This window comes from Notothenia rossii, assembly GCF_949606895.1.
Source record: "Notothenia rossii genome assembly, chromosome: 7".
Classification (NCBI taxonomy): domain Eukaryota; kingdom Metazoa; phylum Chordata; class Actinopteri; order Perciformes; family Nototheniidae; genus Notothenia; species Notothenia rossii.
Genome location: NC_136905.1, coordinates 85,741,022 through 85,768,293, shown reverse-complemented (window position 1 = coordinate 85,768,293; position 27,272 = coordinate 85,741,022). Strand labels below are relative to the sequence as shown.

Genomic DNA, 27,272 nt, shown 5'->3' with positions numbered 1-27,272 from the left:
AAAACCCAGCCCGAACACACACACACACCTGCCTGGCTGGGAGTTTGTGTGTGTGCCCAGGCTGAGTTCCCTGGTGTCTCGCTGTCTCGCCGACCCCACACCAGTGAGCCAGCTCACAGTGTACCGCTCCTCGCAGCAGCGAACCTCGCAACTTCCCGCCGAGTGTGTGTGTGTGTGTGAGGAAGTCCGCGGATTGGTTCAAACGTAACGGCTCCGCAGACGTAACGTAACGGCTCCATACCCGAAATACGTCACTATACACAAGAAGTAAACAATGGAAAAAGAGAAATGAGGCGTTCTGGGGCAGCACAGGCAGCTTCTCTGTGTTAGAGTGTTACTCCCTACAGGGTGCACTCTGAGGGTTTGTGACTCTGCAGAGCGTTCACATGCAGAAGCTACAGAACACAAGGGGACGGGTCAGAACCAGAGAAGCATGACATGGGACCTTTAAGATTAATTATAACAAAGAACTATAAAGTAATTACAGTCATATTATCCATATAATAAATATAATTGTATTAAGTATCGAAGATGTAGGATATGTTCATTTAAATGACCTTCATTTTATTTTGTTAATGATACTAAAAACAGATTTTCTAAATAAAACAGATTTGTTTTGTTTACAATTTTAATTTCACACTTAAACATTTAAACTGTGCAAAGAATGAAATAACCAGAAGGAGCCTGAGCCACAGAGGAGCTCATAATGGGACCTCATACTGGGAATCATACTGGGAGCTCATACTGGGACCTCATACTGGGACCTCATACTGGGACCTCATACTGGGAGCTCATACTGGGACCTCATACTGGGAATCATACTGGGACCTCATACTGGGACCTCATACTGGACCTCATACTGGGAGCTCATACTGGGACCTCATACTGGGACCTCATACTGGGAGCTCATACTGGGAATCATACTGGGAATCATACTGGGACCTCATACTGGGACCTCATACTGGGAGCTCAGACTGGGAATCATACTGGGAACTCATACTGGGAACTCATACCGGGACCTCATACTGGGAATCATACTGGGACCTCATACTGGGAATCATACTGGGACCTCATACTGGGACCTCATACTGGGACCTCATACTATCATACTGGGACCTCATACTGGGAGCTCATACTGGGACCTCATACTATCATACTGGGACCTCATACTGGGACCTCATACTATCATACTGGGACCTCATACTGGGAGCTCATACTGGGAGCTGGTGGGTGTCCACACCACCAACAGAGAGCTGGTTTCCTGCCAGTGAACGGGAAGAGCCTCAGCATCTTCACTGGTATCTTGTAATGGAAAAGTTTTTCTTCTGGTTTTCAGAGCTCCTCTGTGGCTGCAGAGGATTTCCCAGCATGCCTTGGTAAACAGGTAATAAACAGGAAGTAAAGCTTGATGCACGGCATCAGTAACGAGCAGCAACAATGTCCGGCGGCCATGTTGGCTCTGGTGATATCACCATGGTGATGTCATAGCAACACTGATCCATTCACACACACACACACACACACACACACACTTCTGTAGTCCATCAGCCAATCAGAATAAGACCTGTAGTCCATCAGCCCAGGTCCATAAGACCCGCCTTCTGGTCTCTGTAAAGTCCTCTCTGATTGGCTGCTTCCTGTCCGGCTCTTCTTCTTCCCTTCTGTCGGCGACGAGCCTGCTCCATCATCTCTGATCCTTCCCATGATCCTTTGCTCTACTGGGTGAACAGGTCAGCTGATCTCAGACCAGCAAGGTCACATGGTCACGGGTCAGGGAGGTCAGAGGTATCCACGGTAACCTGCGTCCAGCAAACAACAAAGGCTTCCATTAGAGACAGAGCATGGTGTCGCCCCATGCAGGACCAACAGATCCACTGCAGGCAGAACGGGTGTGTTTGTCTCACCTTGATGAAGATGCTGTCTGTTTGTCTCACCTTGATGAAGATGGTGTCGTCTTTGATGTAGCTGCCTGTCTCCAGGACGCTCTGAGACACAAACAGAGGGCATCCGGACGCAATGTTCATCTCTGCTGCCGGACGCCTGAAGCTGCTGCTGTTGGGGTCCGGCTTAAAGGCATCGCCCAGGTGCTTCCTGGCTGGACCCTGGTCCATCAGCATCAGGGTCACCTGCAGACAGACAGGTGAGAGACAGACAGGGTCAGTAGAGGGTCAGTTTTCAGTAGAGGGTCAGTCGAGGGTCAGCAGACTCTACTGACGCTCTGCTGACCCTCTGCTCCATGACCCTCTAGAGCAGTGGTCGCCAACCAGTCGATCGCGATCGACCGGTCGATTGCGAGTGTGGTGCGGGTAGATCGCGGACCGTTAAAAAAAAAAGTAACAAAAGAAAGAAAAATAAAATTTAAATAATAATGTTTGAAAAATACGTTTTTAGATGTAAACTTATCATCCACCACCCCGTTAGCAGGTGCCACTTGATTGACGTATATTTGAGACACCTCAATAATATAATACATTAACCGTGCTTTACGTGAACCTCATCATGACACAAGAGACAACGACAGGACTGTAATTTCCCGTGTTCAGTGAACGCAACAGAGGCAAGACACCACACCAATCAGAGAGTTGCATGGAAATACACGTGTGTTTGTGTCATTCAAGCTCGGCTCTGTGTGTGTGTGGCAATTTAGTGTGATAGAGAGATGGGAATTCCGGCTCTTCTTGGTGAGCCGGATCATTTGGCTCGGCTCACCAAGAAGAGCCGGCTCTTTCGGCTCCCAAACGGCTCTTCAGTTTACCACATATTATACCTTTTAATTAAATCAAATGTCGCCCTGTTTTGATGTGTATAGGCCTATGTGTACACACATATCACTTAAATTAATCAATACATCCTTTGTACTGAAGTATTCAAAAGTAAATATTACATGTTTAATATAAATGATTTGCTGCGGCCAAATGTTTTCATTGCATTTACAGACCCTTGTAACTCTCTGATACCACCCAATGAATGCACTGACTTGCTTGTAGAACCACGCTACACAAAACAGATAGCAACACCTATAAAAACTATTTTAAAAAAGGGGCTACTGTATCGACATTTTAAAATTATTTTTAAAGAAAAGGCCGATTCTATGAGCTGCAGCTGACCACGCCCCCCTGCAGGAGAGGGGAGCGTGCTCTGAGATCAGCTGCTGGGCTCTCAGAAGAGGGGGAGAAAAAGAGATCTCCCTCCTCCGTGTTTTATTCTTATAGAAGTAAGAAGAGAAGCAACGGGGCAGAAACTCTCCTTTTTACGCAGCGGTCCAGACATAGACATCAAACGGTGAGACATATTCAGTTGATATTTACTTTGTCATTAGAGCAGGGATATCTAGATACTTTCCAAGGTCTGACATAATGAATTGTGCTATTTTTAAAGCAAGCAACGATGTTTTCAAATCTGTAATCAAAAAGCTCCTCAAAAACACTATCGAAGCAGTTCCTGCCGTTGCTACGTTAGTTCAAACGGTAACAACGGACTATTTGTCTTAGCGGATGCATGTCAATTTAAATAAATACATACAACTATTTTTAAATCAATAAAATAATTTTCTAAATCCATAAAATCATTTCAATTAATATTGGGAGTCATGTCGTTACTTTGTTGAGAATATGGCCGTGTGATAAGCGGGATCATGTGCACATTGCACATTGCATAATGTGCCTTCATGCCGACCTAGAGCCCTCTGCAAAACAAAAAAGAACCGGCTCGTTCGCGGGCGCGAACCGGCTCCCGTCTTTCACTTAAAAGAGAGAGAGAGAGGGAGAGAGAGAGAGAGGGAGAAAGAGAGGGACCGGTGCTAGCGGGGACCGTGATGTTAGCATCTGGTTAGCTAGCTGCACTAATGGACATAAGGAGCTGTTTCCACAACAAGCTGGAGGAGAGTCCTCCCCTGTCAGACTGAGGGGCTCAGGTGAGCTAAAGGACTCTCTGAGTGATTAGAACGGTTTTGTCACAAATTATTCAAAAGATTATTTCCGCGGCACACCTTCATATGATCATTATAGTTATACAAACAATAAGAGAATAAATGAAAAACAGGTATGAAATACTATATGGCAGTAAAACAAGAATACAGTTTGAAAGGGGAGTGATCTGTAAAATATCCATAAAGAAAAAGAAAATCTGTTTACAGTTCTGTTTCATATGGGTGCTGAGAGAGGTATCCATAGATCTCTTAATGTTGCTCTCAAAGTTCACCAGATTGATGCTTTCAACTTCAATATTTAAAAAAAAATCTTCCCGGGGGAGCATCCCCCCGGACCCCCCTAGAGGAGGTGAGGTCCGCTCCCCACCCATAAAAAATAGCACTTTACCCCTGCCTATATGCCGTGAGCTGGGCCTTCATTGTAACAGTAATTCAGATGAGCCGATATAAAAGGCCTCAAATTGGAAGCTCTGTCTGGGCCGTCTTTTTCACTCAATTCTGCAATAGGTAGACCTCGCCTTTCACCTAGGCCGAGGTCGGTGATCTTGGGTTTAAAAAGGTTGGTGACCACTGCTCTAGAGGGTCAGTAGAGTGTCAGCAGAGGGTCAGCAGAGGGTCAGTTGTCGGTAGAGGGTCAGCAGAGGGTCAGCAGAGGGTCAGTAGAGGGTCAGTTGTCAGTAGAGGGTCGGTAGAGGGTCAGCAGAGGGTCGGTAGAGGGTCAGCAGAGGGTCAGCAGAGGGTCAGTTGTCAGTAGAGGGTCGGTAGAGGGTCAGCAGAGGGTCAGCAGAGGGTCAGTTGAGGGTCAGTAGAGGGTCAGTAGAGGGTCAGCAGAGGGTCAGTTGTCAGTAGAGGGTCGGTAGAGGGTCAGCAGAGGGTCAGCAGAGGGTCAGTAGAGGGTCAGTAGAGGGTCAGCAGAGGGTCAGTTGTCAGTAGAGGGTCGGTAGAGGGTCAGCAGAGGGTCAGCAGAGGGTCAGCAGAGGGTCAGCAGAGGGTCAGTTGTCAGTAGAGGGTCAGCAGAGGGTCAGTTGTCAGTAGAGGGTCAGCAGAGGGTCAGTTGTCAGTAGAGGGTCGGTAGAGGGTCAGCAGAGGGTCAGTAGAGGGTCAGTAGAGGGTCAGCAGAGGGTCAGCAGAGGGTCAGTTGTCAGTAGAGGGTCAGCAGAGGGTCAGTAGAGGGTCAGTAGAGGGTCAGTAGAGGGTCAGCAGAGGGTCAGTTGTCAGTAGAGGGTCGGTAGAGGGTCAGCAGAGGGTCAGTAGAGGGTCAGCAGAGGGTCAGTAGAGGGTCAGCAGAGGGTCAGTAGAGGGTCAATAGAGGTTCAGAAGAGAGTCAGTAGAGGGTCAGCAGAGGGTCAGTTGTCAGCAGAGGGTCAGTAGAGGTTCAGCAGAGGGTCAGAAGAGGGTCAATAGAGGTTCAGAAGAGAGTCAGTAGAGGGTCAGCAGAGGGTCAGTTGTCAGCAGAGGGTCAGTAGAGGTTCAGCAGAGTCAGTAGAGGGTCAGCAGAGGGTCAGTAGAGGTTCAGCAGAGGGTCAGTAGAGGGTCAGCAGAGGGTCAGTTGTCAGCAGAGGTTGCGTTAACTGAATATATTCCGTCTATGACGGAATTCTTTTGACAATGACGGAAAAATCTGAAAGCAGTCCGTCATTTTGACGGATTAGAACAAATTCAGAACAGTGCCAAAGTTTCCCCGCAGCAGGGCTCCGGTGTTATGCCCTTATGTCGTTTCCAGACCTAACTATGCCGTACAAGTCATTGAAATGTCTGGGAGTTTATGCTTTACGCTGTGGCGCGCTCCCGCAAGGTACAGTGGGCATGCACAACACGGCATAACACCGGTGCTAATCCCGCCCCCCGTTGACAGTTCACGAGCGTGCTCTTCCGTTGTGTACAGACCGACGGGTAATAACGGATTTTGACGGAAATTTAACGATCCTGTCCGTCAAAATGACGGGCAGCGAAAAAGTCTAGCGCAACCTCTGGTTGTCAGTACCTTCTGCTTGAAGGGCCAAGGCAGCAGAGCGTCGTACTCGCCCCTCATCACCACAAAGAACAGCGACAGGTGCGTCCCCTTCCCCATGCCGTCCCCGTTCAGGTACACCCGGGCGCACATCTTGTACCCGAAGTACCCGGTGTAGAACGGCTGCGAGTACAGAGACAGCGTCTTCGCTGCCACTGCTTCCTGTTTCCGTCTCTTGTAGTCACGGATCTTCCAGATCAGAGTCCCGTTATAACTGGCCGTCTCAAGAACCTGGAACCGGAGATCCATGTCAGCCAACCGGACATCATGAACGCTCAGCATGTCGTCATGGCGATTCAGCTGTGTCTCCAGAGACGCTGCAAAGAGGAGGACATTAATTATGTAAACATATAGTAGCTTAGAATCAAGTCTTCTACAACTAGTGCCCAGACCTTTGGAACTAGTGCCCAGACCTTTGGAACTAGTGCCAAGACTTTTGGAACTCGTGCCTACACCTTTGGAACTCGTGCCTACACCTTTGGAACGAATGCCCAGACCTTTGGAACTAGTGCCCAGACTTTTGGAACTCGTGCCTACACCTTTGGAACGAATGCCCAGACCTTTGGAACTAGTGCCCAGACCTTTGGAACTAGTGCCCAGACTTTTGGAACTCATGCCTACACCTTTGGAACTAGTGCCTACACCTTTGTAACTAGTGCCTACACCTTTGGAACGAATGCCCAGACCTTTGGAACTAGTGCCCAGACTTTTGGAACTCGTGCCCAGACCTTTGGAACTAGTGCCTACACCTTTGGAACTAGTGCCTACACCTTTGTAACTAGTGCCCAGACCTTTGGAACTAGTGCCCAGACTTTTGGAACTCGTGCCCAGACCTTTGGAACTAGTGCCCAGACTTTTGGAACTCGTGCCTAGACCTTTGGAACTCATGCCTAGACCTTTGGAACTCGTGCCTACACCTTTGGAACTAGTGCCCAGACTTTTGGAACTAGTGCCCAGACTTTTGGAACTCATGCCTACACCTTTGGAACTAGTGCCTACACCTTTGTAACTAGTGCCTACACCTTTGGAACTAGTGCCTACACCTTTGTAACTAGTGCCCAGACCTTTGGAACTAGTGCCCAGACTTTTGGAACTCGTGCCCAGACCTTTGGAACTAGTGCCCAGACTTTTGGAACTCGTGCCTAGACCTTTGGAACTCATGCCTAGACCTTTGGAACTCGTGCCTACACCTTTGGAACGAATGCCCAGACCTTTGGAACTAGTGCCCAGACTTTTGGAACTCATGCCTACACCTTTGGAACTAGTGCCTACACCTTTGTAACTAGTGCCTACACCTTTGGAACGAATGCCCAGACCTTTGGAACTAGTGCCCAGACTTTTGGAACTCGTGCCCAGACCTTTGGAACTAGTGCCTACACCTTTGGAACTAGTGCCTACACCTTTGTAACTAGTGCCCAGACCTTTGGAACTAGTGCCCAGACTTTTGGAACTCGTGCCCAGACCTTTGGAACTAGTGCCCAGACTTTTGGAACTCGTGCCTAGACCTTTGGAACTCATGCCTAGACCTTTGGAACTCGTGCCTACACCTTTGGAACTAGTGCCCAGACTTTTGGAACTCGTGCCTAGACCTTTGGAACTAGTGCCTACACCTTTGTAACTAGTGCCCAGACCTTTGGAACTCGTGCCTAGACCTTTGGAACTCATGCCTAGACCTTTGGAACTGGTGCCTACACCTTTGGAACTAGTGCCCAGACTTTTGGAACTAGTGCCCAGACCTTTGGAACTCGTGCCTACACTTTTGGAACTCGTGCCCAGACCTTTGGAACTAGTGCCCAGACTTTTGGAACTCGTGCCTAGACCTTTGGAACTAGTGCCTACACCTTTGTAACTAGTGCCCAGACCTTTGGAACTCGTGCCTAGACCTTTGGAACTCGTGCCTAGACCTTTGGAACTCGTGCCTACACCTTTGGAACTAGTGCCCAGACTTTTGGAACTAGTGCCCAGACCTTTGGAACTCGTGCCTACACCTTTGGAACTAGTGCCCAGACCTTTGGAACTAGTGCCTACACCTTTGGAACTAGTGCCCAGACCTTTGGAACTAGTGCCCAGACCTTTGGAACTCGTGCCTACACCTTTGGAACGAATGCCCAGACCTTTGGAACTAGTGCCCAGACTTTTGGAACTAGTGCCCAGACCTTTGGAACTCATGCCTACACCTTTGGAACTAGTGCCTACACCTTTGGAACTAGTGCCTAGACCTTTGGAACTCGTGCCTACACCTTTGGAACTAGTGCCTACACCTTTGGAACTAGTGCCTAGACCTTTGGAACTCGTGCCTACACCTTTGGAACTAGTGCCTACACCTTTGGAACTAGTGCCTAGACCTTTGGAACTCGTGCCTACACCTTTGGAACTAGTGCCTACACCTTTGGAACTAGTGCCTACACCTTTGGAACTAATGCCTAGACCTTTGGAACTAGTGCCTAGACCTTTGGAACTAGTGCCTAGACCTTTGGAACTAGTGCCTAGACCTTTGGAACTAATGCCTAGACCTTTGGAACTAGTGCCTAGACATTACATTGCATTACATGTTACTTGTTAGACGCTTTTATCCAAAGCAACTTACATACTCAATACTGTGGGCAATCCCCACAGGAGCAATTTGGGGTGAAGTGTCTCAGGGACAAAACAACATGCTGACTGCAGTGGGGTTTGAACCTGTGACCATCTGATCTCCAGACCAAGGCTCTATCCACTGCACCACACGCCGCCCGTAGATCTTTTGAACTAGTGCCCCAGACCTTTGGAACTAGTGCCTAGACCTTTGGAACTAGTGCCCAGACCTTTGGAACTAGTGCCCAGACCTTTGGAACTAGTGCCCAGACTTTTGGAACTAGTGCCCAGACCTTTGGAACTCGTGCCTACACCTTTGGAACTAGTGCCCAGACCTTTGGAACTAGTGCCTACACCTTTGGAACTAGTGCCCAGACCTTTGGAACTAGTGCCCAGACCTTTGGAACTCGTGCCTACACCTTTGGAACGAATGCCCAGACCTTTGGAACTAGTGCCCAGACTTTTGGAACTAGTGCCCAGACCTTTGGAACTCATGCCTACACCTTTGGAACTAGTGCCTACACCTTTGGAACTAGTGCCTAGACCTTTGGAACTAATGCCTAGACCTTTGGAACTAGTGCCTAGACATTACATTGCATTACATGTTACTTGTTAGACGCTTTTATCCAAAGCAACTTACATACTCAATACTGTGGGCAATCCCCACAGGAGCAATTTGGGGTGAAGTGTCTCAGGGACAAAACAACATGCTGACTGCAGTGGGGTTTGAACCTGTGACCATCTGATCTCCAGACCAAGGCTCTATCCACTGCACCACACGCCGCCCCTAGATCTTTTGAACTAGTGCCCCAGACCTTTGGAACTAGTGCCTAGACCTTTGGAACTAGTGCCCAGACCTTTGGAACTAGTGCCCAGACCTTTGGAACTAGTGCCCAGACCTTTGGAACTAGTGCCTAGATCTTTGGAACTAGTGCCCAGACTTTTGGAACTTGTGCCCAGACCTTTGAAACTAGTGCTTCTGAGATTAGTCCCAAGAGTTCGTACCAAACTTTTTGAGTAGTCCTCAGACTTTTGGCACAAGTACCCAGACATGTGAACTAGTCTCCAGACTTTCGTAACAATTCTCAATAACAATAAAACAACATGTTCCCTTCTCTTCTCATTCGGTATTCATGTTCTTTCTAACGATATGGATTAATAGCCCTCAGCCAACAGTCCCCAGAGTTGATGTACTCACCCAGAGTGTGTGTTGTGACCCAGTGTGTGTGTTCTCACCCAGAGTGTGTGTTGTCACCCAGAGTGTGTGTTGTGACCCAGTGTGTGTGTTCTCACCCAGTGTGTGTGTTCTCACCCAGAGTGTGTGTTGTGGATCCAGTCCCGCTGCGTCCTCCTTGTTCCAGAGCGTTCAGTCTTGTCCGGACGTTCTCCAGGGTTCCTCTGATGTTCTCCACTTCCTCTCTGAGAACCCGAAAAGAACGCAGCTCCAGCTCGACCTCCAGAAGCTTCTCTGAGTGAGAACTCATCAGTTTCTAAAGGAGGAGAGAGTGTGAGAACCAACAGACAGGAAGTGATGATGATGGTCATGATGTTCCACACCCAGTATTTGATTCCCATTACAGCGGTCATTTTAAATCAGATACAAATATATGACTAAGAGTGACCTGCATGGTGGCCAGCTTCTGCTCCATCTGCCGGTTCTTCTCTCGCAGCTCGTCCTGCTGGTTCTCCAGCTCCGACAGCCGACTGCTGAGAGCAGGAAGCACCTTGTACCTCTCCAGCAGATCCCCTTTAATGTCCTCCACCTGGAGACAGAATAGCGGTCAGGTAAACTCAGTCTCTCTGATGTGGGTTCCTCAGACCTCGGGATAAAGGTACCTTGTTCTCTAACGCTGAGTTCCTGCTGGCCATCATCCTCAGGTGTTCGGCTGCAGAGCTGGACTCGTGCTGCCTCAGGTCCTGGTTCAAACCCTGAAACACGGGGAACACATTAACTCTGCAGGGTTCTACCCTGAAACACGGGGAACACAGGGTTCTACCCTGAAACACAGGGAACACATTAACTATGCAGTGTTCTACCCTGAAACACAGAGTACACATTAACACTGCAGTGTGTGTGTGTTTCTGGGTTACAGTGAGGCGTGTGGTTCTGGGTTACAGTGAGGTTTGTGGTTCTAGGTTACAGTGAGGTGTGTGGTCCTGGGTTACAGTGAGATGTGTGGTTCTGGGTTACAGTGAGGTGTGTGGTCCTGGGTTACAGTGAGGTGTGTGGTGCTGGGTTACAGTGAGGTGTGTGGTTCTGGGTTACAGTGAGGCGTGTGGTTCTGGGTTACAGTGAGGTTTGTGGTTCTAGGTTACAGTGAGGTGTGTGGTTCTGGGTTACAGTGAGGTGTGTGGTCCTGGGTTACAGTGAGGTGTGTGGTGCTGGGTTACAGTGAGGTGTGTGGTTCTGGGTTACAGTGAGGTTTGTGGTTCTAGGTTACAGTGAGGTGTGTGGTTCTGGGTTACAGTGAGGTGTGTGGTTCTGGGTTACAGTGAGGTGTGTGGTTCTGGGTTACAGTGAGGTGTGTGTTTCTGGGTTACAGTGAGGTGTGTGGTTCTGGGTTACAGTGAGGTGTGTGGTTCTGGGTTACAGTGAGGTGTGTGGTTCTGGGTTACAGTGAGGTGTGTGGTTCTGGGTTACAGTGAGGTGTGTGGTTCTGGGTTACAGTGAGGTGTGTGGTGTGTGGTTCTGGGTTACAGTGAGGTGTGTGGTGTGTGGTTCTGGGTTACAGTGTGGTGTGTGGTTCTGGGTTACAGTGAGGTGTGTGGTGCTGGGTTACAGTGAGGTGTGTGGTTCTGGGTTACAGTGAGGTGTGTGGTGTGTGGTTCTGGGTTACAGTGAGGTGTGTGGTTCTGGGTTACAGTGAGGTGTGTGGTGCTGGGTTACAGTGAGGTGTGTGGTTCTGGGTTACAGTGAGGTGTGTGGTGCTGGGTTACAGTGAGGTGTGTGGTGCTGGGTTACAGTGAGGTGTGTGGTTCAGGGTTACAGTGAGGTGTGTGGTGCTGGGTTACAGTGAGGTGTGTGGTTCTGGGTTACAGTGAGGTGTGTGGTTCTGGGTTACAGTGAGGTGTGTGGTTCTGGGTTACAGTGAGGTGTGTGGTTCTGGGTTACAGTGAGGTGTGTGGTTCTGGGTTACAGTGAGGTGTGTGGTTCTGGGTTACAGTGAGGTGTGAGGTGTGTGGTTCTGGGTTACAGTGAGGTGTGTGGTTCTGGGTTACAGTGAGGTGTGTGGTTCTGGGTTACAGTGAGGTGTGTGGTGTGTGGTTCTGGGTTACAGTGAGGTGTGTGGTGTGTGGTTCTGGGTTACAGTGAGGTGTGTGGTTCTGGGTTACAGTGTGGTGTGTGGTTCTGGGTTACAGTGAGGTGTGTGGTTCTGGGTTACAGTGAGGTGTGTGGTGTGTGGTTCTGGGTTACAGTGAGGTGTGTGGTTCTGGGTTACAGTGAGGTGTGTGGTGTGTGGTTCTGGGTTACAGTGAGGTGTGTGGTTCTGGGTTACAGTGAGGTGTGTGGTGTGTGGTTCTGGGTTACAGTGAGGTGTGTGGTGCTGGGTTACAGTGAGGTGTGTGGTTCTGGGTTACAGTGAGGTGTGTGGTGCTGGGTTACAGTGAGGTGTGTGGTTCTGGGTTACAGTAAGGTGTGTGGTTCTGGGTTACAGTGAGGTGTGTGGTTCTGGGTTACAGTGAGGTGTGTGGTTCTGGGTTACAGTGAGGTGTGTGGTGTGTGGTTCTGGGTTACAGTGAGGTGTGTGGTGCTGGGTTACAGTGAGGTGTGTGGTTCTGGGTTACAGTGAGGTGTGTGGTCCTGGGTTACAGTGAGGTGTGTGGTGCTGGGTTACAGTGAGGTGTGTGGTGCTGGGTTACAGTGAGGTGTGTGGTTCAGGGTTACAGTGAGGTGTGTGGTTCTGGGTTACAGTAAGGTGTGTGGTTCAGGGTTACAGTGAGGTGTGTGGTTCTGGGTTACAGTGAGGTGTGTGGTTCTGGGTTACAGTAAGGTGTGTGGTTCTGGGTTACAGTGAGGTGTGTGGTGTGTGGTTCTGGGTTACAGTGAGGTGTGTGGTTCTGGGTTACAGTTTGGTGTGTGGTCCTGGGTTACAGTAAGGTGTGTGGTTCAGGGTTACAGTGAGGTGTGTGGTTCTGGGTTACAGTGAGGTGTGTGGTTCTGGGTTACAGTAAGGTGTGTGGTTCTGGGTTACAGTGAGGTGTGTGGTGTGTGGTGCTGGGTTACAGTGAGGTGTGTGGTTCTGGGTTACAGTGAGGTGTGTGGTGCTGGGTTACAGTGAGGTGTGTGGTTCTGGGTTACAGTGAGGTGTGTGGTTCTGGGTTACAGTGAGGTGTGTGGTGTGTGGTTCTGGGTTACAGTGAGGTGTGTGGTTCTGGGTTACAGTGAGGTGTGTGGTGCTGGGTTACAGTGAGGTGTGTGGTTCTGGGTTACAGTGAGGTGTGTGGTTCTGGGTTACAGTGAGGTGTGTGGTTCTGGGTTACAGTGAGGTGTGTGGTTCTGGGTTACAGTGAGGTGTGTGGTGTGTGGTTCTGGGTTACAGTGAGGTGTGTGGTTCTGGGTTACAGTGAGGTGTGTGGTTCTGGGTTACAGTGAGGTGTGTGGTTCTGGGTTACAGTGAGGTGTGTGGTTCTGGGTTACAGTGAGGTGTGTGGTTCTGGGTTACAGTGAGGTGTGTGGTTCTGGGTTACAGTGAGGTGTGTGGTTCTGGGTTACAGTGAGGTGTGTGGTGCTGGGTTACAGTGAGGTGTGTGGTTCTGGGTTACAGTGAGGTGTGAGGTGTGTGGTGCTGGGTTACAGTGAGGTGTGTGGTTCTGGGTTACAGTGAGGTGTGTGGTGCTGGGTTACAGTGAGGTGTGTGGTGCTGGGTTACAGTGAGGTGTGTGGTTCTGGGTTACAGTGAGGTGTGTGGTTCTGGGTTACAGTGAGGTGGGTGGTTCTGGGTTACAGTGAGGTGTGTGGTTCTGGGTTACAGTGAGGTGTGTGGTTCTGGGTTACAGTGAGGTGTGTGGTGCTGGGTTACAGTGAGGTGTGTGGTGCTGGGTTACAGTGAGGTGTGTGGTTCTGGGTTACAGTGAGGTGTGTGGTTCTGGGTTACAGTAAGGTGTGTGGTTCTGGGTTACAGTGAGGTGTGTGGTTCTGGGTTACAGAACCTATGAAGGCGGGTCAGTTACCTTGAAGCTACAGCCGTAACGCAGGAACTGGCAGCTGACCTGAGCTTTGGGACAGTCGTGCTGGTGACTGGACAGCTGAACACAAAAAACTTCAATCAGAACTTTCAAAACCATCATCAAAACCATCGTCAGAACCTTCAGTACCATCATTCAGTAACATCATCCAGAACCATCATCAGAACCTTCAGTGCCATCATTCAGAACGATCAGTACCATCATTCAGAACCATCAATCAGAACCTTCAGCAGTAAAACAGATCCTCAGTACTGATGGAGGAGAACCGGGTCAGTACCTCGCTGCGGGGCAGGGCAGATAACGAGCAGAGGTTCGGACACGGAACCAGGAACGCCGGACACACCGTCTCCTTGTGTTTCTGCAGACAGGACGTTTATTATCACCATCAGAACCAGACGGCTCCGTCAGACAGACAGGTTAGTGACAGACAGATTACAGACAGACAGGTGTCAAACAGACAGGTGACAGACAGACAGGTGACAGACAGACAGGTGACAGACAGACAGGTGACAGACAGACAGGTGACAGACAGATTAAAGACAGACAGGTGACAGACAGATTAAAGACAGACAGGTGACAGACAGACAGGTGACAGACAGATTAAAGACAGACAGGTGACAGACAGACAGGTGACAGACAGATTAAAGACAGACAGGTGACAGGCAGATTAAAGACAGACAGGTGACAGACAGACAGGTGACAGACAGACAGGTGACAGACAGATTAAAGACAGACAGGTGACAGACAGACAGGTGACAGACAGATTAAAGACAGACAGGTGACAGACAGACAGGTGACAGACAGATTAAAGACAGACAGGTGACAGACAGACAGGTGACAGACAGATTAAAGACAGACAGGTGACAGACAGACAGGTGACAGACAGACAGGTGACAGACAGACAGGTGACAGACAGACAGGTGACAGACAGATTAAAGACAGACAGGTGACAGACAGACAGGTGACAGACAGATTAAAGACAGACAGGTGACAGACAGACAGGTGACAGACAGACAGGTGACAGACAGACAGGTGACAGACAGATTAAAGACAGACAGGCAGGGTTACTTTGTAAATGTAATCAGTTACTGATTACTGATTACATGGCTCTGAAAGTAATCCGAATACAGTTACGTGTCTTTAAAAAAGTAATCAGATTACTTTTAGATTACTTTATTTTTCCATCACAGATGGTATGTTTTGGTGAACAGGAGACACAAAAAGCAAAAGGAAACTAAACGTGTTTTTACGGTTTTAATGGCAAAAGGAAACTAAACGTGTTTTTACTGTTTTAATGGCAAAAGGAAACTAAACGTGTTTTTACGGTTTTAATGGCAAAAGGAAACTAAACGTGTTTTTACTGTTTTAATGGCTTATCAAGAGCACAACTGAAACATAACATCTGAAACGATGTAACAACATAATACACTTTTTGGGGTTGCAGCTTAAGATGTGAGGAGTGAGGGACACGGCTTAGAACGGGCGTGTCGCCTTCTGTCCTGCCAGTGTTGGCAGGACATGAATTCAAATGTCGAACTCGGACTTCATTTTAAGGACATTTCGGCCAGGGGTGTAGAGCTAGCACCGGATTGGCAAAACAGGAGAGTGTGTGCACCAATCTGCCATGATCTATGAATTGATGTCTGTGACCCTTACGTATCTGCTGCCCACAGCTGTTTGATAGAAGGAAAACCTCCTTCACTTCATGAAGTCTCTGCAGCACCAGGAGGCAGCGGGAGGGTTAACTCAGCCTCTGAGAAGAGGAGCGCGCCGTGCCTCTCAAGCTCCGCCTTCATGTGTTTACCTTCAGAATCATTAGAAAGGCTAAAGAGCGACCGCAGGCTGATGTGTTTTAACCACACACAACTCTACACACACACACCCACACCTCTACACACACACCTCTACACACACACACACACACACACACACCTCTACACACACACCTCTACACACACACCTCTACACACACACACACACACCTCTACACACACACACACACACACCTCTACACACACACACCTCTACACACACACCCACACCTCTACACCCACCTCTACACCCACCTCTACACCCACACCCACACACACCCACACCCACACACACACACACACACACACACACACACACACACACACACACACACACACACACACACACACACTTTAAACGCAGACTTTTGTTCCTCCATGTTTCGTTGTTATTGTTTCACTGAGCGGACCCGCACATTTTTTTCAAACGCTCCCTTTGTTGGTCCATCTGCGGCGGTAATAGGTTTTGTGCGCTGTGATGATTCGGCTGTACCTTTAATAATGAATATTAAATGTTTTGAGGAAATCTTTCCACCAATAATTCCAATAAGTAATCCAAAATGTATTCACTTCAGGTTTACAAAAGTAACTGTAATCAGATTACTCGTTGTTCAAATGTAACGCGAGCTGAATACAGTTACTTGATTTTTGTATTCTGATTACGTAACGCCGTTACATGTATTCCGTTACAACCCAACCCTGCAGACAGGTGACAGACAGGTTAAAGACAGACAGGTGTCAGACAGGTTACAGACAGACAGATGACAGACAGGTTACAGACAGACAGGTGACAGACAGACAGACAGGTGACAGACAGGTGAGAGACAGACAGGTGACAGACAGACAGATTACAGACAGATTACAGACAGACAGATTACAGACAGACAGACAGATAGACAGACAGGTTACAGACAGACAGGTGACAGACAGACAGACAGGTGACAGACAGGTGAGAGACAGACAGGTGTCAGACAGACAGGTGACAGACAGACAGATTACAGACAGATTACAGACAGACAGACAGATTACAGACAGACAGATTACAGACAGACAGACAGATTACAGACAGACAGACAGACAGATTACAGACAGGTGACAGACAGATAGACAGACAGATTACAGACAGACAGACAGACAGATTACAGACAGACAGGTGTCAGACAGACAGATTACAGACAGACAGGTGACAGACAGACAGACAGACAGACAGACAGACAGACAGACAGACAGACAGACAGACAGACAGACAGACAGACAGGTACCTGCAGCTCCGTCAGAGGCATCTTGCTGCTGCAGAACTCACAGCTGGTCTCTCTGTGTTTACACTTCCAGCTCAGGTGGTCAGGGATCTCCTTCCTCATCATCCTCTCCTTACACTGGCCCAGAGGACAGGGAACCTCGAAGAACAGACACACCGTCAGGTGCTCCTGAGAGGGAGACAGGTAGAGACAGGTGAGAGACAGGTAGAGACAGGTGAGAGACAGGTAGAGACAGGTAGAGACAGGTGAGAGACAGGTAGAGACAGGTGAGAGACAGGTAGAGACAGGTAGAGACAGGTGAGAGACAGGTAGAGACAGGTAGAGACAGGTGAGAGACAGGTAGAGACAGGTGAGACAGGAAGACAGGTAGAGACAGGTGAGAGACAGGTAGAGACAGGTGAGAGACAGGTAGAGACAGGTGAGACAGGAAGACAGATAGAGACAGGTGAGAGACAGGTAGAGACAGGTGAGAGACAGGTAGAGACAGGTAGAGACAGGTGAGAGACAGGTGAGAGACAGGTAGAGACAGGTGAGAGACAGGTGGGAGACAGGTGAGAGACAGGTAGAGACAGGTGAGAGACAGGTAGAGACAGGTGAGAGACAGGTGAGAGACAGGTAGAGACAGGTGAGAGACAGGTAGAGACAGGTGAGAGACAGGTAGACAGGTACAGACAGGTGAGAGACAGGTAGAGACAGGTGGGAGACAGGTAAGAGACAGGTAGAGACAGGTGAGAGACAGGTGAGAGACAGGTAGAGACAGGTAGAGACAGGTGGGAGACAGGTGAGAGACAGGTAGAGACAGGTAGAGACAGGTGAGAGACATGTGGAGACAGGTGAGAGACAGGTAGAGACAGGTGGGAGACAGGTGAGAGACAGGTAGACAGGTAGAGACAGGTGAGAGACAGGTAGAGACAGGTAGACAGGTAGAGACAGGTGAGAGACAGGTAGAGACAGGTGAGAGACAGGTAGAGACAGGTGAGAGAAAGGTAGAGACAAGTAGAGACAGGTGAGAGACACGTAGAGACAGGTGAGAGACAGGTAGAGACAGGTAGAGACAGGTGAGAGACAGGTAGAGACAGGTGAGAGACAGGTAGAGACAGGTGAGAGACAGGTAGAGACAAGTGAGAGACAGGTAGACAGGTGAGAGACAGGTAGAGACAGGTGAGAGACAGGTAGAGACAGGTGAGAGACAGGTAGAGACAGGTGAGGGACAGGTAGACAGGTACAGACAGGTGAGAGACAGGTAGAGACAGGTGGGAGACAGGTAAGAGACAGGTAGAGACAGGTGAGAGACAGGTAGAGACAGGTAGAGACAGGTATAGACAGGTGAGAGACAGGTGAGAGACAGGTAGAGACAGGTAGAGACAGGTAGAGACAGGTGAGAGACATGTGGAGACAGGTGAGAGACAGGTAGAGACAGGTGGGAGACAGGTGAGAGACAGGTAGACAGGTAGAGACAGGTGAGAGACAGGTAGAGACAGGTAGACAGGTAGAGACAGGTGAGAGACAGGTAGAGACAGGTGAGAGACAGGTAGAGACAAGTAGAGACAGGTGAGAGACACGTAGAGACAGGTGAGAGACAGGTAGAGACAGGTAGAGACAGGTGAGAGACAGGTAGAGACAGGTGAGAGACAGGTAGAGACAAGTGAGAGACAGGTAGACAGGTGAGAGACAGGTAGAGACAGGTGAGAGACAGGTAGAGACAGGTGAGAGACAGGTAGACAGGTAGAGACAGGTGAGAGACAGGTAGAGACAGGTGGGAGACAGATAAGAGACAGGTAGAGACAGGTGAGAGACAGGTGAGAGACAGGTGAGAGACAGGTGAGAGACAGGTAAAGACAGGTGGGAGACAGGTGAGAGACAGGTAGAGACAGGTAGAGACAGGTGAGAGACATGTAGAGACAGGTGAGAGACAGGTAGAGACAGGTGGGAGACAGGTGAGAGACAGGTGGGAGACAGGTGAGAGACAGGTAGACAGGTAGAGACAGGTGAGAGACAGGTAGAGACAGGTAGAGACAGGTAGACAGGTAGAGACAGGTGAGAGACAGGTGGGAGACAGGTGAGAGACAGGTAGAGACAGGTGAGAGACAGGTGAGAGACAGGTAGAGAAAGGTAGAGACAGGTGAGAGACAGGTAGAGACAGGTGAGAGACAGGTGAGAGACAGGTAGAGAGAAGTGAGAGACAGGTAGAGACAGGTGGGAGACAGGTGAGAGAAAGGTGAGAGACAGGTGGAGACAGGTGAGAGACAGGTAGAGACAGGTGGGAGACAGGTGAGAGACAGGTGAGAGAGGTGGGAGACAGGTGAGAGACAGGTAGACAGGTAGAGACAGGTGGGAGACAGGTGAGAGACAGGTGGAGACAGGTGAGAGACAGGTAGAGACAGGTGAGAGACAGGTGAGAGACAGGTAGAGACAGGTGAGAGACAGGTAGACAGGTAGAGACAGGTGAGAGACAGGTAGAGACAGGTGGGAGACAGGTAGAGACAGGTGAGAGACAGGTAGAGACAGGTGGGAGACAGGTGAGAGACAGGGAGACAGGTAGAGACAGGTAGAGACAGGTAGGGAGACAGGTGAGAGACAGGTAGAGACAGGTGGGAGACAGGTGAGAGACAGGTAGACAGGTAGAGACAGGGGGGAGAAAGGTGAGAGACAGGTAGACAGGTAGAGACAGGTAGGGAGACAGGTGAAGAATCTGCTGTGGTGTCTGGAGGTGTGAACACAAACAATCTGTTGTTCCTTTTCCACCGAACCGGATCTTAGCCGACCCCACTCGGCTGCCCGGCAAGAACCAAGAACCAAGAACCAAGAACCAAGAACCAAGAACCAAGAACCTATACTTCACTCTACGTCGGAGGGCGCGAGATTAACCTGAGCAATAACAGTTAATGGCGAGTACGGCAAATACAAGTTGTAACAAGCAGTAGCGCTGAGCAAAGTGACTAGAACGCAACCACACACTTACTGACACACATTCACTTGGGGAATTGGGGATAACAGTATCAGCTGCTTGTGTGACAGTCAGACAGTGAAGACTTTACAGCGGCCGCTGCCATGTGAGTTAACGGGAGACTGAATTCTGCCGTGAGCTAACGGGAGAATGAACTTCGGTGGACGAGCGGCACTGCAGCGGTTGGTAAATGCCGCTGAACCACATTAATAAACAATGAACCACAGCACTCTGGAGAACCCAGGGTTCTGCTAAAGGACCAGGAGTGTTCCAGAGTTCTATATAATGTTCTCACAGGGATGTGCTGCAGGCTCAGCTGCTCCGGGCAGCCGCTGGCTTCACTGCGACAGAACACCTTCAGCGCCATGATCTCCCGATGGCAGCAAACGTCTCTGAAGATCTGAGACAAACAGAGCATCAGAAACTGAACCATTAATGACCTTAACTCTTAATAAATAAAGAATAATTAATTTATAATAATTAATAAAAAGAAAGAATAATTCATAATAAATAAAGAATATAGAAGTGCTCACCTTGTCTTTGAACAGCGGCTCTCTGTCTGCTGGACATGATGGGTTAGGGTGACTGCAGAGAACACAGAGTTACTGAAGACCCTGAACACACCTTTCATTATAATAATAAACAAATGCATAATTAAACAATAAAAAGTAATAATGAAATAATAATAATAATAATAGTATTTATAATATCGTTTTCTGACACCCAGTACCTGAGCAGGTCGCTGATGCAGCTCTGGCAGAACCAATAATGATAATAAAGATAATAATAATATATATATAACATTTAGTACCTCAGTGGCCTGTACTCTGAATCCAGTTCAACAGACCCTGGATATCTCTGAGTTATCTTAACTAACCCTAACAAAGAGATCTCGCTAAGCGGTCCTACGACGCTGGTTATCAACTCAGTAACTCAAGCCAGGGTGTCTCTGTCCGGCTGAGTGTGCGTTCACATGAAAGGGGCGGGGCTAGCAACATTTGAACAATCCCAAACATGGACAAGCGTACTGACAGCGCAGCGTCATACTTCCTGAATGAAAAGTCAACTATAATATTAGACATATGAAGAAGTTAAAGTTTAAACATCCATGACTTAAACACTTGATCCAGGATCAAAGTCACATAGCTGCACCTGCAAGGTGAATACAGCTGGTAACAGAACAAGTGTTTGAATGCGTACTTGAACAGGTTTATGATATCACTGCCCCGTCTAAGACACCATCTGACTTTCATTACATTTGACTCGAGTGTTTCCTCAACTTAATGTGTTTTGCATGTGACACGTCGGCGTCTTCCCTGCATACGGCAGTTTAAACTGTATTTCCTTTAACCTGTAATATGACTTGATAGCTTTAAAATCCACACGCTGAGCTCTGATTGGTCAGCAGGTGGTGAGCTCTGATTGGTCAGCAGGCGGTGCTTTCACTAAGATGATCTCTTATCTGGAACCTGCTCCGGAGCAGGTTAGGTATTCAGCATCAGTTCCCATTGAGATCTACCCCGGTAATAAGAGAACCAGAGTCGTAGGACCGGAAACCCAGAGTTAACCTGAAGTTACCTCTCTAACTCAGAGTTAACCTGAAGTTACCTCTCTAACCCAGAGTTAACCTGAAGTTACCTCTCTAACCCAGAGTTAACCTGAAGTTACCTCTCTAACCCAGAGTTAACCTGAAGTTACCTCTCTAACCCAGAGTTAAACCTGAAGTTACCTCTCTAACCCAGAGTTAACCTGAAGTTACCTCTCTAACCCAGAGTTAACCTGAAGTTGCCTCTCTAACCCAGAGTTAACCTGAAGTTGCCTCTCTAACCCAGAGTTAACCTGAAGTTACCTCTCTAACCCAGAGTTAACCCTGAAGTTACCTCTCTAACCCAGAGTTAACCTGAAGTTACCTCTCTAACCCATAGTTAACCTGAAGTTACCTCTCTAACCCAGAGTTAACCTGAAGTTGCCTCTCTAACCCAGAGTTAACCTGAAGTTACCTCTCTAACCCAGAGTTAACCTGAAGTTACCTCTCTAACCCATAGTTAACCTGAAGTTACCTCTCTAACCCAGAGTTAACCCTGAAGTTACCTCTCTAACCCAGAGTTAACCTGAAGTTACCTCTCTAACCCTGAAGTTAACCTGAAGTTACCTCTTTAACCCAGAGTTAACCTGAAGTTACCTCTCTAACTCAGAGTTAACCTGAAGTTACCTCTCTAACCCTGAAGTTAACCTGAAGTTACCTCTCTAACCCTGAGTTAACCTGAAGTTACCTCTCTAACCCAGAGTTAACCTGAAGTTACCTCTCTAACCCTGAAGTTAACCTGAAGTTACCTCTCTAACCCATAGTTAACCTGAAGTTACCTCTCTAACTCAGAGTTAACCTGAAGTTACCTCTCTAACCCAGAGTTAACCTGAAGTTACCTCTCTAACCAAGAGTTAACCTGAAGTTACCTCTCTAACCCAGAGTTAACCTGAAGTTACCTCTCTAACTCAGAGTTAACCTGAAGTTACCTCTCTAACCCAGAGTTAACCTGAAGTTACCTCTCTAACCCAGAGTTAACCTGAAGTTACCTCTCTAACCCAGAGTTAACCCTGAAGTTACCTCTCTAACCCTGAGTTAACCTGAAGTTACCTCTCTAACCCAGAGTTAACCTGAAGTTACCTCTCTAACCCAGAGTTAACCTGAAGTTACCTCTCTAACCCAGAGTTAACCTGAAGTTACCTCTCTAACCCTGAGTTAACCTGAAGTTACCTCTCTAACCCAGAGTTAACCTGAAGTTACCTCTCTAACCCAGAGTTAACCTGAAGTTACCTCTCTAACCCAGAGTTAACCTGAAGTTACCTCTCTAACCCAGAGTTAACCTGAAGTTACCTCTCTAACCCAGAGTTAACCTGAAGTTACCTCTCTAACCCAGAGTTAACCTGAAATTACCTCTCTAACCCAGAGTTAACCTGAAGTTACCTCTCTAACCCAGAGTTAACCTGAAGTTACCTCTCTAACCCAGAGTTAACCTGAAGTTACCTCTCTAACCCAGAGTTAACCCTGAAGTTACCTCTCTAACCCAGAGTTAACCTGAAGTTACCTCTCTAACCCAGAGTTAACCTGAAGTTACCTCTCTAACCCAGAGTTAACCCTGAAGTTACCTCTCTAACCCAGAGTTAACCTGAAGTTACCTCTCTAACCCATAGTTAACCTGAAGTTACCTCTCTAACCCATAGTTAACCTGAAGTTACCTCTCTAACCCAGAGTTAACCCTGAAGTTACCTCTCTAACCCAGAGTTAACCTGAAGTTACCTCTCTAACCCAGAGTTAACCTGAAGTTACCTCTCTAACCCATAGTTAACCTGAAGTTACCTCTCTAACCCAGAGTTAACCTGAAGTTACCTCTCTAACCCAGAGTTAACCCTGAAGTTACCTCTCTAACCCAGAGTTAACCTGAAGTTACCTCTCTAACCCAGAGTTAACCTGAAGTTACCTCTCTAACCCATAGTTAACCTGAAGTTACCTCTCTAACCCAGAGTTAACCCTGAAGTTACCTCTCTAACCCAGAGTTAACCTGAAGTTACCTCTCTAACCCAGAGTTAACCTGAAGTTACCTCTCTAACTCAGAGTTAACCTGAAGTTACCTCTCTAACCCAGAGTTAACCTGAAGTTACCTCTCTAACCCTGAAGTTAACCCTGAAGAATATTTAGTACCTCAGGAGGTCACTGATGCAGCTCTGGCAGAACCGATGTCCGCACTCCGTCTGCCTCGGCTGGCACAGAACCAGCCTGCAGGCCTCGCAGCAGTATTTGGGTTCTGGCGGTGCCACAAAGTGGTCCCTGAACCCCCCGTGGAGCGGGAGGAACCCTGCAGGAGAACCTGAACACAGAGGGAGTGGGGCGTTAATACAGAGGGGGGGACGTGAACACCTTCATTGAATCACATCCGGCTGATATCACAGCGCAGTTTACCTTGAGAGGAGGCGGGGTCGCTCGGAGGCCAGGGATTGGCCTGCCGGTTAGGGGGCGGGACCACGGAGAGGGGCGTGGTCAGGGAGGGCGCCACCTGCTGGAGGGGAAGCTGCACCTCCCGCCCCCCCGACATGACCTGAGAGACATATCAATCACCGTTGACCTCAAAACAATAATAATAATAACAATAATAACAATAATAATAATACATGTTATTTATATAGCGCTTTTCCTGCTGCTCAGAACGCTTTATAAAGAATAACATCTGGGGCTCAAAAGGACCGAGGCAGATAAGAAATAGAGCTTTATCTCAAAACAGCTGATCATTGTTTCCTCTGAACTGAAAGTGAATGCAGTCTCTGTGGTGCGTTCAGGGACCTCTCTGTGGTGCGTTCAGGGACCTCTCTTACCTCATTCACACCAACGGTGTTTCAGGGCCGGTTCGGAGCTGGAGCTTGAAAAGCGCCGGGTTTTCCTATTCACACCGCAGCGGAGCAGCCTCTTAGCTCCGGAATCCGGTTCGTTTCAAGCACCAAAAAATTGTCCGGCCAGAGCAAAAGCACCGCATACGTCACGCTTACGTCGAGGCGGGGGGAGGGGCAGGGGCGGGATCAACTCCTGAACAACAAAAAGCCGGCGTTTTATCCAGTTTGTACACAACGATGGAGAAACTGAACAAGCAGCAGTGGTCCACTGAAGAGACCAGCTACCTGCTGGGGATCTGGTCTTCTGAAGAGACCAGCTACCTGCTGGGGACCTGGTCTTCTGAAGAGACCAGCTACCTGCTGGGGACCTGGTCTTCTGAAGAGACCAGCTACCTGCTGGGGATCTGGTCTTCTGAAGAGACCAGCTACCTGCTGGGGATCTGGTCTACTGAAGAGACCAGCTACCTGCTGGGGATCTGGTCTTCTGAAGAGACCAGCTACCTGCTGGGGATCTGGTCTTCTGAAGAGGTACAGAAGAAGCTGGAGCACAATCGGCCATTGTTGTTGTTGTCGGTGTTAGCTGTAAGGGGTTTCCGCGCGGTTTGGCTTTATGAAGCAGGCACGCAAACGGTTACGTCATGACGCAAACGATGACGCAATGACGCAGCACCAGTCGGACTCTGGGCGGTGTGAAAAGAGCCGGAGCTAAACCGAAGAACCGGTTCTGAACCTGAAAAGCTCTAGCACGGAGCTTGAACCGGAGTTGCGTTGGTGTGAATGGGGTATCTGTGGTGCGTTCAGGGACCTCTATGTGGTGCGTTCAGGGACCTCTCTGTGGTGCATTCAGGGACCTCTATGTGGTGTGTTCAGGGACCTCTCTGTGGTGCGTTCAGGGACCTCTATTACCCCTTTCCCACCAAGGCTTTTCCCGTTCTAGCTCCGTGGTAGAGCTTTTCTGGTTCGGAACCGGTTCTTCAGTTCAGCTCCCACTCTGTTCACACCGCTCAGAGCCCGACTGGTGCTGCGTCATTGCGTCATCGTTTGCGTCATGACGTAACCGTTTGCGTGCCCGCTTCATAAAAGCCAAACCGCGGGGAACCCCCTCACATCGACAACAACAACAATGGCCGATTGTATTGAAGCCCTACTCGTTTTGCTCTGTCGAAATGAAATGGAAGAAATGGGAAGACTTTACTACCAACTTTACAGTCGTTACATGTTACATTCAAAAGTTCTTTACAGTCATCATCATCAACGACGATCCGTAGGAGAAAGAAGGTAAATATACTATATATATCCTATTCGTTGGCGTTAGAGCTAGCTGTTGTTAGCCTCTGCATGCGCCAAGCTCAAAATACCCAGCTTTGCAGCATTAATTACTATGGCAGTGTTTCCCCTATATACAAATAGTGGCGGCGCAGCGCCGCAGCTGAAATATGAGCGCCGCTGCTAGGGGGTGCCATCCAGGTAACAAAAAAAAAAGATTTTTTTTTTTTTTCTTAAAATAATAATAAGTGGCGACCCTTTTTCATTTTTGATTGTTTGTTATGTGGATTTGTAGTATTTGTGTTACTGAATGTTCACTAAAGGTGTATTTTTGCTCAATCTTGAGACATTGCCCCGGACCCCCCTAGAGGATGTGACGTCCACCCCCCAATTTAAACATGTTCATACAATACTGAATACATTTGAAGCCATTTTGACGTGTATCACCTATGTCAATACGTTTCTGCAGTGTATTTGTCTTTTGAAGAGATTTTTCATTTATTCTTTACATATAAAATGTCGCCTAAATTCTCACCTAGGGCAGCAAATTGTCTAGAACCGACCCTGGTACTAGGTCTCAAGAGCCTTTCTTGTGCAGACACATAGAAACAAATTGGCGGGGCGCACTTCGCACGCACTAAAAGATTCCACGCGCTCCGTGCTCACATTATGCTGGGCCCACATGCCTTAGCACCGCTGCTATGAATCCATCCTAGGGGAAACACTGTATGGTATAACATTAAAACTGATTCTCAATGTTAGTTCCACAGATCATGTTGAAGCTGGCGGAAAAGCGAGTGTCGCGTGTTATTTGGACACAGCCCAGATCCGACGTAAGCCTGACGTATGCGGTGCTTGCTTTCTAGACCGACAACTTTTTGGTGCTTGAAACGAACCGGATTCTGGAGCTTAGAGGCGGCTCCGCTGCGGTGTGAACAAGAAAAACCGATGCTTTTCAAGCTCCAGCTCCAAACCGGCCCTGGAACCGCGTTGGTGTGAAAGGGGCATATGTGGTGCTTTCAGGGACCTCTCTGTGGTGCATTCAGGGACCTCTCTGTGGTGCTTTCAGGGACCTCTCTTTGTTGCTTTCAGGGACCTCTATGTGGTGCGTTCAGGGACCTCTCTGTGATATTCAGCAGAAATAAATGATTTTCAAAATAAAATATTGACTTTATTTTTTAGTAATTATAATAATGATAAACAACAATAAGTCAGAATGTATTGATGTATTGAATAAGCATCTGAAACCCTGAGGAGAGTTAGTCATAATTATGAAGCCTTAAACAGGGCGGATCACTCCTACCAGACAACACTCATTTTAATATTAATATAAATATTAAAATATGAGTGATCTGTGGAGATTGATCTGGGCTTGATTTCTCAGGTCTGACTGGTTATCGATCTCTAATGTAAACACTGATGCTAACTGTTAGCTTATTTAGCTTCTTGTTTCTCTGCTTTATGTTCAATAAACATCATTTAGTTCACACACATTATACAGCACTATACTTCATGTCAATATTGATGTATTTTAATGTTAGAATCATTTTTATTAAAATGTTTTTTAGAACGGTTTTATGTTTGAGTTATTTCTCTATTTATCTTCTGTTTTGCACCAAATACACCAAGGATAAACCTACTGGGCTATAACCCCGGTTCTGGTCCTGGTCCTGACACACAGTAGCCTCTGTGGAGCTAACGCTGAGCTAACAGGTCTGAGGTGCTGAGGGGTCTGAGGTTCTGAGGGTTCTGAGGGCTCTGACTCACATGAAGCTCCTCCGCTCGGCTCTCTGTCCCCGGGATTCAGACCGTCTCCCCACCGCGGAGCCTCCGGGCCGGGGGCGGGCTCCTCATGGTCCTGGTTTTGCTGTCCGGGTCCTGGTTCTGCTGTCCGGGTCCTGGTTCT

General features: G+C 48.3%; 1 protein-coding gene across 50 annotated transcripts; it reads right to left on the bottom strand.

Annotated features, from left to right (window-relative positions):
• Positions 1-543: 543 nt before the first annotated feature.
• On the bottom strand, positions 544-27,272 carry traf3 (TNF receptor-associated factor 3). Of its 50 annotated transcripts, none has more exons than XR_013810195.1 (17): positions 27,134-27,272; positions 23,676-23,811; positions 23,418-23,583; positions 20,251-20,302; positions 20,013-20,117; positions 16,774-16,938; positions 13,978-14,058; positions 13,686-13,760; positions 10,350-10,442; positions 10,136-10,276; positions 9,826-10,003; positions 5,913-6,256; positions 1,935-2,126; positions 1,117-1,799; positions 1,020-1,069; positions 829-879; positions 544-777 (listed from the first exon to the last, which is right to left on the bottom strand). XR_013810195.1 is itself a non-coding variant. In XM_079693342.1 (14 exons), the coding sequence occupies exons 2-14, from the start codon at positions 23,806-23,808 to the stop codon at positions 1,764-1,766; spliced, it is 1,761 nt and encodes a 586-aa protein (XP_079549468.1). In that variant the 5' UTR covers positions 23,809-23,811; positions 27,134-27,272; the 3' UTR covers positions 544-1,763. The 50 variants fall into 50 exon arrangements, 1 of the variants encoding a protein (XP_079549468.1); XR_013810196.1 differs by having other exon boundaries at positions 842-879; XR_013810197.1 differs by having other exon boundaries at positions 1,045-1,069.